Here is a 14485-nt window from a genome sequence, read left to right as displayed (position 1 = left end):
TCAGCGCCTAATTAAGCAACTGGTTGGAGTGAATTTGGTTGGAGTTTGAGGCCCTGACTTAGACATTTCATTTCTGTTTGGGTGTCGTTTAAGGAAAGAAATGAAGTAATTCAGAGGAACAAACCTTAAAAAAGCAATTCACTGATAATGAATTCACAAGAAGTTATTTAGCAGCACAAACAGAGTAGAGTAGAATGAAAACCTGCAGCCCCGGTGGTCCTCCAGGATCAAACTTTGCGACCCCTGATCTAGAGGACACCTGAGGCAGGTCCGCCAATTCTTTACTGCAATGCAGGTCAGCTGGCATCTCCTGCAGATGTAGCCCTGTTAGAAGACTGGCTTTTCCAAGCCTTCATCCAAAGAGTCCAATATCGAGCAGAGCTTTCATTGCACTGGCCGCATTATTAAAATCTAAGATTCTAAAACTAACTTAACTGTTTCTTTTTCTTCTTTTTTTAATAGAAATTAAGTTATTTAACTTAAATGGTACAACTTAAAAAAAAAAAAAAAGCCAAAGAAATTAGATTGCAGAACCGCTGCTGCTATTTAACATGTTCTGTCCCCTTAAGCTTCTGGAATATACTATTTAGTGATAAGACGCGGTTATTTACTTACAGAAGCTGCTGCTTTCTGCCCTGCCTCTTCGACGCTAGTTCAAATACAAATATAAGTACAAGTAACTTTTCCACCACTAAACACCCAGCTACTTTTGCTCACAGTGGCGTAGCTCGAGTTCGTCAGGCTCTGGGCGGGGCGATGCTTTAATGTGCCACCCTCTAACATATCTGAATATGTTAACCTATTTAAACAGAAAATTAAAATGACGTATTGAGGAAAAAGGAGGATGAATTTAGCATAGATTTATTCATATACAGTGGGTACGGAAAGTATTCAGACCCCCTTCAATTTTTCACTCTTTGTTATATTGCAGCCATTTGCTAAAGTCATTTAAATTATTTTTTTTCCTCATTAATGTACACACAGCACCCCATATTGACAGACACAAAAAATATTTTTTGTAAATTGTTGCAGATTTATTAAAAAAAAAAACCTGAAATATCGTATGGTCCCCTTTGCTGTGACACTCGTATATTTAACTCCGGTGCTTTCCATTTCTTCTGCTCATCCTTGAGATCTCCTTCATTTGAGTCCAGCTGTGTTTGATTCTACTGACTGGACTTGATTAGCAAAGCCACACACCTGTCTGTCTATATAAGACCTTACGGCTCACAATGCACGTCAGAGCAAATGAGAATCAGGAGGTCAAAGGAACTGCCTGAAGAGCTCAGAGACAGAATTGTGGCAAGGCACAGATCTGGCCAAGGTTACACAAAAATTTCTGCTGCACTTAAGGTTCCCAAGAGCACAGTGGCCTCCATAATCCTTAAATGGGAGACGTTTGGGACGACCAGAACCCTTCCTAGAGCTGGCGTCCGGCCAAGCTGAGCTACCGGGGGAGAACAGCCTTGGTGAGAGAGGTAAAGAAGAACCCAAAGATCACTTTGCCTGAGCTCCAGAGATGCAGTCAGGAGATGGGAGAAAGTTGTAGAAAGTCAACCATCACTGCAGCCCTCCACCAGTCAGGGCTTTATGGCAGAGTGGCCTGTCGGAAGCCTCTCCTCAGTGCAAGACACATGACAGCCCGCATGGAGTTTGCTAAAAGACACCTGAAGGACTCTGGATGGTGAGAAATAAGATTCTCTGGTCTGATGAGACCAAGATAGAACTTTTTGGCCTCAATTCTAAGCATTATGTGTGGAGACAACCAGGCACTTCCCATCACTTGTCCAATACAGTCCCCACAGTGAAGCATGGCGGTGGCAGCATCATGCTGTGGGGGTGTTTTTCAGCTGCAGGGACAGGACGACTGGTTGCAATCGAGGAAAAGATGAATGCGGCCAAGTACAGGGATATCCTGGACAAAAACCTTCTCCAGAGTGCTAAGGACCTCAGACTGGGCCGAAGGTTTACCTTCCAACAAGACAATGACCCTAAGCACACAGCTAAAATAATGAAGGAGTGGCTTCACAACAACTCTGTGACTGTTCTTGAATGGCCCAGCCAGAGCCCTGACTTAAACCCAATGGAGCATCTCTGGAGAGACCTAAAAATGGCTGTCCACCAACGTTTACCATCCAACCTGACACAACTGGAGAGGATCTGCAAGGAGGAATGGCAGAAGATCTCCAAATCAGGTGTGAAAAACTTGTTGCATCTTTCATAAGAAGACTCCTGGCTGTATGAGCTCAAAAGGGGGCTTCTACTAAATACTGAGCAAAGGGGCTGAATACTTAGGACCAGGTGATATTTCAGTTTGTCTTTTTTAATAAATCTGCAACAAATTCAAAAATCCTTTTTTTTGTCTGTCAATATGGGGTGCAGTGTGTACATTAATGAGGAAAAAAATTAATTTAAATGACTTTAGCAAATGGCTGCAATATAACAAAGAGTGAAAAACTCCTCCTTGAACCGTCACCTTATCGTGGTGGAGGGGTTTGCGTGTCCCAATGATCCTAGGAGCTATGTTGTCCGGGGCTTTATGCCCCTGGTAGGGCCACCCAAGGCAAACTGGTCCTAGGTGAGGGATGAGACAGAGCGGTTCAATAAACCTTCAATGAAAATAAAACTTGGACAACGCTTTCCCTTGCCCGACGCTGGTCACCGGGCCCCCTCTGGAGCCAGGCCTGGAGGTGGGGCTCGATGGCGCGCCTGGTGGCCGGGCCTGCACCCATGGGGCTCGGCCGGGCACAGCCCAAGAGGTAACGTGGGTCCTCCTCCCCATGGGCTCACCACCTATGGGAGGGGCCAAGGAGGTTGGGTGCAGTGTGAGTTGGGTGGTGGCCGGAGGCGGGGACCTTGGCGGTCTGATCCTCGGCTACAGAAACTGTCTCTTGGGACATGGAATGTCACCTCTCTGAAGGGAAGGAGCCTGAGCTTAGTGCGCGAGGTCGAGAGGTTCTGGCTAGATATAGTCGGACTCACCTCGACGCACAGCTTGGACTCTGGAACCAATCTCCTTGAGAGGGGCTGGACTCTCTACCACTCTGGAGTTGCCCCCGGTGAGAGGTGCCGAGCAGGTGTGGGCATACTTATTGCCCCCACTGGAGCCTGTGCATTGGGGTTTACCCCGTGGACGAGAGGGTGGCCTCCCTCCGCCGGGTGGGGAAGGGTCCTGACTGTTGTTTGTGCGTATAACAGCAGTTTGGAGTATCCACCCTTTTTGGAGTCTCTGGAGGGGTTGCTAGAGGGCATACCTTCTGGGGATTCCCTCGTTTTGCTGGGAGACTTCAATGCTCACGTGGGCAATGACAGTGAGACCTGGAAGGGTGTGATTGGGAGGAATGGCCCCCCCGATCTGAACCCGAGCGGTGTTTTGTTATTGGACTTCTGTGCTCGTCATGGATTGTCCATAACGAACACCATGTTCAAGCATAAGGGTGTTCATATGTGCACTTGGCACCAGGACACCCTAGGCCTCAGGTCGATGATCGACTTTGTGGTCGTGTCGCCGGACTTGCGCCATATGTCTTGGACACTCGGGTGAAGAGAGGGGCGGAGCTGTCAACTGATCACCACCTGGTGGTGAGTTGGCTTCATGGTGGGGAAGATGCCGGTCAGACCTGGTAGGCCCAAACGTGTTGTGAGGGTCTGCTGGGAACGGCTGGCAGAGTCCCCTGTCAGAAGTAGCTTCAACTCCCACCTCCGCAGAACTTCAACCACGCCCCGAGGGAGGTGGGGACATTGAGTCCAATGGGCCATGTTCCGTGCCTCTATTGTTGAGGCGGCTGACCGAGCTGTGGCCGCAAGGTGGTCGGTGCCTGTCGTGGCGGCAATCCCCAACCCGTTGGTGGACACCGCGGTGAGGATGCCGTCAAGCTGAAGAAGGAGTCCTATAGGACTTTTTGTCCTGTGGGTCTCTGGAGGCAGCTGATAGGTACCGCAGGCCAAGCGAACGCTGCTTCGGTTGTTGCTGAGGCAAAACTTCGGGCATGGGAGGAGTTTGAGAGGCCATGGAGAACGACTTTGGACGGCTTCGAGGAGATTCTGGTCCACCGTCCGGCGTCTCAGGAGGGGAAGCAGTGCAGTGTCAACACCGTATATGGTGGGGATGGTGCGCTGCTGACCTCGACTTGGGGCGCTAGGGTCGGTGGGAGGAGTACTTCAAGACCTCCTCAATCCCACTAACATGCCTTCCAATGAGGAAGCAGAGCCTGGGGACTCTGAGGTGGGCTCTCCCATCTCTGGGACTGAAGTCACCGAGGTGGTCAAAAAACTCCTTGGTGGCAGGGCCCCGGGTGGATGAGATACCGGAGTTCCTTAAGGCTCTGGATGTTGTAGGACTGTCTTGGTTGACACGTCTCTGCAACATCGCATGGACATCGGGACAGTGCCTCTGGATTGGCAGACCGGGGTGGTGGTCCCCTCTTTAAAAGGGGACGGAGGGTGTGTTCCAACTATAGAGGGATCACACTCCTCAGCCTCCCTGGAAAAGTCTATTCGGGGTTCTGGAGAGGAGGGTCCGTCGGATAGTGAACCTCGGATTCAGGAGGAACAGTGTGGTTTTCGGCCTGGTCGGAACAGTGGACCAGCTCTTCACCCTTAGCAGAGTCCTGGAGGGTGCATGGGAGTTTGCCCGACCGGTCTACATGTGTTTTGTGGACTTGGAAAAGGCATTGACCGTGTCCCTCGGGAATCCTGTGGGGGTGCTCGGGAGTATGGGGTACCGGACCCCATGATAAGAGCTGTTCAGTCTCTGTACAACCGGTGTCAGAGCTTGGTCCGCATTGCCCGTTTCCAGTGAGAGTTGGACTCCGCCAGGGCTGCCCTTTGTCACCGATTCTGTTCATAACTTTTATGGACAGAATTTCTAGGCGCAGCCAGGGTGTTGAAGGGGTCCGGTTTGGTGGACTCAGGATTGGGTCACTGCTTTTTGCAGATGATGTTGTCCTGTTTGCTTCATCAGGCCGTGATCTTCAGCTCTCTGGATCGGTTCGCAGCTGAGTGTGAAGCGGCTGGGATGAGAATCAGCACCTCCAAATCCGAGAGCATGGTCCTCAGCCGGAAAAGGGTGGAGTGCCCTCTCAGGGTTGGGGGAGAGATCCTGCCCCAAGTGGAGGAGTTCAAGTATCTCGGGGTCTTGTTCACGAGTGAGGGAAGAATGGAGCGTGAGATCGACAGGCGGATCGGTGCGGCATCCACAGTGATGCGGCTCTGCATCGGTCTGTCGTGGTGAAAAGGAGCTGAGCCGTAAGGCAAAGCTCTCAATTTACCAGTCGATCTACGCTCCTACCCTCACCTATGGTCATGAGCTATGGGTAGTGACCAAAAAAACGAGATCGCGAATACAAGCGGCTGAAATGAGTTTCCTCCGCAGGGTGTCTGGGCTTTCCCTTAAAGATAGGGTCAGAAGCTCAGTCATCCGGGAGGGGCTCAGAGTAGAGCCGCTGCTCCTCCGCATCGAGAGGAGTCAGATGAAGTGGCTCGGGCATCTGATCAGGATGCCTCCTGGGCGCCTCCCTGGTGAGGTGTTCCGGGCACGTCCAACCGGGAGGAGACCCCGGGGAAGACCCAGGACACGCTGGAGGGACTATGTCTCCCGGCTGGCCTGGGAACGCCTTTGGGATTCTCCCGGAAGAGCTGGAAGAAGTGGCGGGGAGAGGGAAGTCTGGGCCTCTCTGCTTGCTGCTGCCCCCGCGACCCGACCTCGGATAAGCGGAAGAGGATGGATGGAATGGATGGATGGTGAAAAATTGAAAGGGGGTCTGAATACTTTCCGTACCCACTGTATATGAATAAATTTATGCAAAATTCATCCTCATTTTTCCTCAATACGTCATTTTAATTTTCTGTTTAAATAGGTTAACATATTCAGATATGTTAGAGGGTGGCACATTAAAGCATCGCCCCGCCCAGAGCCTGACGAACTCGAGCTACGCCACTGTGAGCAAAAGTAGCTGGGTGTTTGGTGGTGGAAAAAGTTACTTGTACTTATATTTGTACTTTATTTTTTTTTTTTTTCATTTAAATTAATTTAAATGATTTTAGCAAATGGCTGCAATATAACAAAGAGTGAAAGATTGACGGGGATCTGAATACTTTCCGTACCCACTGCATATTTACAAACAGCGGTACTTGTGTACTGCACGGACCCTTTTCTATCATCGTGACGCAAATCAGATTTTCGTTTTTAACAAAAGGCACCCAAAGGAGACATTAACATTAGGGACCTATAGGCAACTATGCTCCACCCCCACTAACTTTAAGGTTAGTATTTGTGGTTGGGGTGGTCAGTCTAATAAATTAAACTCCAAAAGTTAAGCAACCGGGGCGCATTGCCTACGGAATCCAACACTAGAATGGGTAGGAACGGCCGTCCGCTTAGTACACAAGTACCGAAACAGCAATCATTTCTCACATATAAATTACACATAAGCATCAAGTAGTTAATAATTAGAACACGGCTTATCCATCCATCGATTATCCACCGCTTATCCAAGGTCGGGTCCCGGGGGCAGCAGCCTAAGCAGGGAAGCCCAGACCTCCCTCTCCCCGGCAACCTCCTCCAGCTCTTCTGGGAGGACCCCAAGGCGTTCCAAGGCCAGCCAGGAGATATAATCCCTCCAGAGTGTCCTTCTCCCAGTGGGGCATGCCCGGAACACCCCCCTAGGGAGGCGTCCAGGGGGCCATCCTAACCAGATGCCCGAATCACCTCAACTGGCTCAACTCAATGCGGAGGAGCAGCGGGCTCTACTCTGAGTCTCTCCGGGATAACTGAACTCCTCAACCTGTCTCGAAGGGAAAGTCCAGCCACCCTGCGGAGAAAACTCATTCCGCGATCTTGGCTCTTTCGGTCAGTGACCAAAAGGTCGTGGCCATAGGCGAGGGCAGGAACGTAGATCGACTGGTAAATCGACAGACTCAACTTTTGGCTCAGCTCTCTCTTTTCACCAAGATGGACCGTTGCAGAGCCCGCAAATCCGTCGCTTATCAGCGAGTCTACACTATATATACAGTAATCCCTCCTCGATAACGGAGGTTGCGTTCCAGAACCCCCCGCGATAGGTGAAAATCCGCGAAGTAGAAACCATATGTTTGTATGGTTATTTTTAGATATTTTAAGCCCTTATAAACTCTCCCACCCTGTTAACATTATTAGAGCCCTCTAGACATGAAATAACACCCATTAGTCAAAAGTTTAATCTGTCCTCCATGACAAGACAGAGATGACAGTTCTTTCTCACAATTAAAAGAATTCAAACATATCTTCCTCTTCAAAGGAGCGCCGTCAGGAGCGGAGAATTTCAGAGAGAGAGAGAAAAGCAAACAATCAAAAATCAATACGTGCTGTTTGGGCTTTGAAGTGTGCAAAGCAATGAAGGGATCAATGTGAAGGTAGCCTTTCAGCATTTTTAGAGGAGCGTCCGTCCGTATCTTCTAAGCAAACAGCCCCTCCGTCAGGCGCAGAGAGAGTGAGAGAGACAGAGAAAAGCAAACAATCAAGCACTGAACGGGAAGAATATCTTATATCATTGAGGAGTTTTAGTTAATACGTAATATATGCTCTGATTGGGTAGCTTCTCAGCCATCCGCCAATAGCGTCCCTTGTATGAAATCAACTGGGCAAAGCAACTGAGGAAGCGTGTAACCTAAATTAAAAGACCCAGTGTCCGCAGAAATCCGCGAAGCAGCGAAAAATCCGTGATATATATTTAGATGTGCTTACATTTAAAATCCGCGATGGAGTGAAGCCGTGAAAGTCGAAGCGCGATATAGCGGGGGATCACTGTTTTAGTTTAATATAATTACGCTGTGAAAACTAGAACCGGCGTCGAGTACAAGTGATAGGTGGGGATGTTTTCTGCGCAGTGCAAGAACGCATTCGGATTGATAACGAAGCGAAATTATAAATTGTAAATGAGTTGTTTATCTTCCACGAAATTATTAATCGGTGTAATGTTTAAGTTTGTTTGTGTTATTGTCTCGTACATGTCAACTGCTGTGTCTGATGCCGTCACAGAAGGACAGACTGAAAACAATTGTTGAAGTATTTGTGGTTACAAATCAGAGAATTTGACTTGAGTGTTGTGATGTAAGATTTTGCATATAACCTGATAAATGCTTTTTACATCTTTATTTATAATGTAATTATAATTTAGGCAAAGCAATGTAATTTAGTGTTACTGTGGTGAGAGGCATTCGTGTTTGCCCACCCCCTTTACGACTAAGTCTCTTTGTAATTTTACGACAGGATTTGGGAGATGTGTCTTAAACCAGTTTGTCGAGTGTTTCTTTGCTAAAGTCTTTCTACCCCCGCAAGTAGGCTAAGGTGTACTTTAACATACGGTTTGGGGGCTGGCAGGTGATAAGATGTTCCATTTCCCCCATTGGTCTGAGGTATGGCTGTTTGGAATTGGCTTGTCTCAGAGGCCTCTAAGTACCATGATGTCCTATTGGCTGTAGGGGTTGGACAGAAAAATCATAAATTTGCTGGCTTTATCTCACTCTCTTTCTTTTACTAACATCTGATGAAGAAGACAACACAATGGACAGCACAGCTTGGCAGCCATATTGAACAGACATGTGGCAGAAAGCTGAGCACCAACGATTCCTTAACTAGAGACATTTTGATTAACTGCAAGTCTGTGTGCCGCCTGAATTACACATCACCATTTTATCAGGTGGTATGGTTGCCAATATTCAAATGTACTTTGCATTTTGTTATTATTTATGAATATTATCAGTAATACATTATTTTATGTGTGACTTAACTCCCTCTTGTCTTTTTACTACATCTAATTGTCTGAGGTTATAGATATAGAAGGGAAGGTGGGGAGAAGTTATATAAAATAATATCCTATAAACAGTGGCAAGTCTGTGGGATTAGGTATTCTAAGGCTGCATATTAATAATACAATAGGGGGAAGTAGAGCAATACAGTGGTGTGAAAAACTATTTGCCCCCTTCCTGATTTCTTATTCTTTTGCATGTTTGTCACACAAAATGTTTCTGATCATCAAACACATTTAACCATTAGTCAAATATAACACAAGTAAACACAAAATGCAGTTTTTAAATGATGGTTTTTATTATTTAGGGAGAAAACAAAATCCAAACCTACATGGCCCTGTGTGAAAAAGTAATTGCCCCCTGAACCTAATAGCTGGTTGGGCCACCCTTAGCAGCAATAACTGCAATCAAGCGTTTGATAACTTGCAATGAGTCTTTTACAGCGCTCTGGAGGAATTTTGGCCCAATCATCTTTGCAGAATTGTTGTAATTCAGCTTTATTTGAGGGTTTTCTAGCATGAAGCGCCTTTTTAAGGTCATGCCATAGCATCTCAATTGGATTCAGGTCAGGACTTTGACTAGGCCACTCCAAAGTCTTCATTTTGTTTTTCTTCAGCCATTCACAGGTGGATTTGCTGGTGTGTTTTGGGTCATTGTCCTGTTGCAGCACCCAAGATCGCTTCAGCTTGAGTTGACGAACAGATGGCCGGACATTCTCCTTCAGGATTTTTTGGTAGACAGTAGAATTCATGGTTCCATCTATCACAGCAAGCCTTCCAGGTCCTGAAGCAGCAAAACAACCCCAGACCATCACACTCCCACCACCATATTTTACTGTTGGTATGATGTTCTTTTTCTGAAATGCTGTGTTCCTTTTACGCCAGATGTAACGGGACATTTGCCTTCCAAAAAGTTCAACTTTTGTCTCATCAGTCCACAAGGTATTTTCCCAAAAGTCTTGGCAATCATTGAGATGTTTCTTAGCAAAACTGAGACGAGCCCTAATGTTCTTTTTGCTTAACAGTGGTTTGCGTCTTGGAAATCTGCCATGCAGGTCGTTTTTGCAGGCCAGTCTCTTTCTTATGGTGGAGTCGTGAACACTGACCTTAAATGAGGCAAGTGAGGCCTGCAGTTCTTTAGACGTTGTCCTGGGGTCTTTTGTGACCTCTCGGATGAGTCGTCTCTGCGCTCTTGGGGTCATTTTGGTCGGCCGCCACTCCTGGGAAGGTTCACCACTGTTCCATGTTTTTGCCATTTGTGGATAATGGCTCTCACTGTGGTTCACTGGAGTCCCAAAGCTTTAGAAATGGCTTTATAACCTTTACCAGACTGATAGATCTCAATGACTTCTGTTCTCATTTGTTCCTGAATTTCTTTGGATCTTGGCATGATGTCTAGCTTTTGAGGTGCTTTTGGTCTACTTCTCTGTGTCAGGCAGCTCCTATTGAAGTGATTTCTTGATTGAAACAGGTGTGGCAGTAATCAGGCCTGGGGGTGGCTACGGAAATTGAACTCAGGTGTGATACACCACAGTTAGGTGATTTTTGAACAAGGGGGCAATTACTTTTTCACACAGGGCCATGTAGGTTTGGATTTTTTCTCCCTAAATAATAAAAACCATCATTTAAAAACTGCATTTTGTGTTTAATTGTGTTATATTTGACTAATGGTTAAATGTGTTTGATGATCAGAAACATTTTGTGTAAATAAAACATGCAAAAGAATAAGAATTCAGGAAGGGGGCAAATAGTTTTTCACACCACTGTATGTATATTATTCTACCAAGATAAAACAATGAGTGATATTTGTCCGAAACCTGTTGCTTACACACGAATTGTACAGAGCCTTTTGGCTAATAATGCCGGCGCTTAAAAAAATGGGTCACCCCTGTTTGGGAGAAACAAAAAAAAAGCAAAACCTTCTAAAGCGGGGGAAGCTTCAAGAATTCCTTAGCGACAACCACAACCCATGTTTACAGGAGCAAACTGCCATTTCAATTAACTCTCACACCACAGAAAACACAACAACTCAGCAGCCGCTCTCGTCTCAGCGTGAGTTATTCAGCAATCTGATCGGCTGTTCAAATGAAATCGAGCGTGTGTCCCGCCCTGAGTTACACCAACTAAAAGTGGAAAGACAACCACACAGAACATTGAAATGTTATTACGTATTCACCTTCTTTTCCGTTGACTCTTACCACCTACCTGTTCCCACGCTCCCAGATGACTCATCTGCTTCCCTCCTGTTTCCCCTTTTGACTTTCTCCTCAAACTCAGATTTCAGTTTCATTGAATTCTGCCGGGAGGCCAGTTGCCCCGTGTGAGTAACAACCCAATGCTGTACGCTGGAGTGAAACTCTTCACAGGCCTCTTGTTTGAAAACCTGCTCCGGTTCGTGGTTTTGCAGTTCAGGGCCCGCAGAGAAATCTTCTGAATCCTCGGCTTTAATGTCAATAGTCTTCTCCTTTTTACAAACTGAAATGGTTCCTTCGAAATCCTCCAGCTTCACGCACAAATTGTCGGGCGCAGCCCACTCGCAGTCCTCTTTTTTAATGTGTGCCAGTCTTTTACCCCAGTCAGTTTCTTCGGCTGAGGCCATGCCTGGTGGAAAACTCTTCTCTCCTGCCCAACTGTCTGCTCTTCACTTCTAAGATCTCCTTCTCACACTGACAGCCCGGGCCCGGAGGCCATCAAGACACCTCAACTGCACGGCCATGTAAACCGAGGAGGCGGCTCCTTTTCTGACCTGTCGAAATAGAAAAGTGATAAAATTACTTCATAAAAAAAAAAAAAGTCATTAAGAAAATTACTGAGAGCAGTTCCAGAAAACAAACAACTGAGTTTTGCGAGAGTTTTGAAATGCTGTGAACCCTCCATGTTAGGCTAAGAAGCAGACTTCGAGTGAAGACCAAGCCAAGAAAATGGAGAGATGAGAAACAGCAGCAACAACATTTATTTCTATAGCACATTTTCAAACACAGTGTAGCTCAGCGGTTCTCAAACTGGGGTCCACGTGACCGTGAGAAAGGACTGCACATTTATACTATTTATATTTTTAGAATTATTAACCTTTACCATCCGAGGGGAAGTAAGTGACTGAGCTCCGTCGTTACCCGCCAGCACCAATCCGCTGTTCCATTATTTGCTGCCACCGCATTGTTTCCCCACCATTATGGCTCGGCCCAAACCAGCCCCTTATTATTTCTATCATAATCAAAAATGATCGATTCTTTGGTAGAATCCAAACACTCGCGAACAGTTTTCGGATATTTTAGAAGCGAATAAGAGCGCTAGAGGTGGACACACATAATCCACAAACAACATATTTTACATGTTTTGTGTTTTTAAGTGGCGAGATTGCCCGCTCAACGCAAATGACGTAAAAGTGCTCATAATGAATCAATTCAAAATAAGAAGCGGCTAAAAAAAAAATCGACAATGAAGAAAAGAGTCTGGTCGTTCCATTGATTTTGATTTGAATTTTAAGGTCTCACTGAAGCAGAACAGTGGATAGAATTAGATAAGATCCAAATTCATCCATCCATCCATCCATTTTCCAACCCGCTGAATCTGAACACAGGGTCACGGGGGTCTGCTGGAGCCAATCCCAGCCAACACAGGGCACAAAGGCAGGAACCAAACCGGGCAGGGTGCCAAACACACACTAGGGCCAATTTAGAATCGCCGATCCACCTAAACCGGCATGTCTTTGGACTGTGGGAGGAAACCCACGCAGACACGGGGAGAACAAGCAGACTCCACGCAGGGAGGACCCGGGAAGCGAACCACAGGTCTCCTAACTGTGAGGCAGCAGTGCTACCCACTGCGCCACCGTGCCACCCAAGATCCAAACTCTTCTTGTGAAATAGTGTTTTGTTGCTAAAAAGAAATATTATTATTATTAATTCATTACATTTATATAGCGCTTTCCTCAGTACTCAAAGCGCTGTCCACACAGGGAGGAACCAGGAAGCGAACCCACAACCTTCCACAGTCTCCTAACTGTGAGGCAGCAGCACTACCACTGCGCCACCGTGCCGCCCAAGATCCAAATTCTTCTTGTGAAATGGTGCTTTTTTTGTTGCTAAAAAGAAATAATAACAATAATAATAATTCATTACATTTATATAGCACTTTTCTCAGTACTCAAAGCGCTGTCCACACAGGGAGGAACCAGGAAGCGAACCCACAACCTTCCACAGTCTCCTTACTGCAAAGCAGCACTACCACTACCACCTGTGAGGAGTAGGAAATAGGAAAAATATTTAAGCTTAGGAACTTCATACTACCCGAACTCTAGGAAAACAATCGCCCTCTGAGAGTAAACACCCATCCTTCTATAGAAAAGCGGTCGGGACTGTCCTTCCATTCCTTGAGTGCTACGCAGGCATGGAGTTTCACACACGCCCCGTCCATTTTGCAATGCATGATGGGATTTGTAGTTTTGTTTTTCCAGGTAAAAAATGATTTTCTACTCTAGACTGTGCGATTTCTTCTTCTTCTTTCTTACTATATAAAAGCAGTCGGGATTGTCCTTCCGTCCCGTGAGTGGAAAGCATAGCGGTATTCCGCTTATCACAGACTTATTACTTGCAGCTTGCGGTACGAAGCGACGTGATGTGAGCAGAGTTCTGGTGCTCCCATCGTTCCCTTGCTTTTGTGCACGATGCGCTGGAAAAATAGACAAAATGATGTCTCTGGAAATAATTCATGTTGATGGAGTACAAATGCCTCACCGCGTACTAAATATCAGGGGGGTTCAAAAGGGCGACCTCAATATAGAAAAAAAAGTTTACATTTCATCACAAAAACAACAGAAACTACGAGTATTAACGTAATACCGCTCAAATGCAATATAACCAAATGAATGAGTTTGTATAAAATATCAAATTGATCTACATATTGAATTGCCTTAAGAAGTGGTCAACTTAAAAGGCGGGTCAGCCTAGTATTGCATATTTTCAGTTAATCCAATAAACTTCATGTCACTTCTGAAATCCTTCTATTACCATAAGGCATGTCAGATATTAAAAGGAAGTTCATACTTTGAAAGCTCAGCCAATGAGAAGCAAAAATCCAAAGAATTAAGAGGGGGTCCCAAACTTTTTCATATGACTGTATATGTACATTTTTTTACTATATATTAATTCAATCAGAGTGCCATTGAAAATCGTTCCACGTGCCACAGGTTGCCGACCCCTGTTCAATACGATCTGAAATTGGAAAAGAATCGAATTCTCACACAGAGGATCTGCTCGAAACATTTTAAAATATGGCAACAAAAAAATGGATTCCCACCCCCACCCCCGAGTCCAGTGTGAAGTTCAGTGGCCTACCAGACAGAAACTGGAAATCTGCCTGCAAACGTGCTTCGATGTCGTGGTGGGCATCATTGCGTTCAAATGAAATCTGTTATTGTGATAACATTGATCTCGACAGTTTTTTTTTTTTTGGGGGGGCAGAGCAGTCTTAACATATGGGCACTGGTCGGAGGTCCACGATATTTTTTGACGCCTATATATGTTTCTATTTAGCTATCAAAACAGGGACCCCAGTGCACTACTTTGCCCGGGGGGTGGTAACACATTATAAGGGACAATAACCCTGGCCAATATGAGTTGATTTTTTTTTTTAAATAGGCAGTAGTGTCCGTTTTCCACAATTTACACAAAAGCAGAACTCACAAGTTTTGGGCCTCC

The 14485-nt window shown here is 46.0% G+C and overlaps 1 protein-coding gene across 1 annotated transcript in view; it reads right to left on the bottom strand.

Moving 5' to 3' along the window:
* Window positions 1–14485, bottom strand: part of LOC120528910 (zinc finger protein 347-like) — a 66734-nt gene that overhangs the window by 16318 nt on the left and 35931 nt on the right. The window contains exons 5-6 of the mRNA XM_039752986.1: window positions 11486–11532; window positions 10992–11425 (exon numbers count right to left, since the gene is read on the bottom strand). Coding sequence (XP_039608920.1) covers window positions 10992–11425; window positions 11486–11532 — 481 coding nt within the window. The remainder of the gene's footprint in view (window positions 1–10991; window positions 11426–11485; window positions 11533–14485) is intronic.

The sequence above is a fragment of the Polypterus senegalus genome, chromosome 4, assembly GCF_016835505.1.
Source record: "Polypterus senegalus isolate Bchr_013 chromosome 4, ASM1683550v1, whole genome shotgun sequence".
In the NCBI taxonomy this organism is placed as follows: domain Eukaryota; kingdom Metazoa; phylum Chordata; class Cladistia; order Polypteriformes; family Polypteridae; genus Polypterus; species Polypterus senegalus.
The sequence above is the reverse complement of the archived record's forward strand: the minus strand, read 5'-3'. Positions and strand labels throughout refer to the sequence as shown.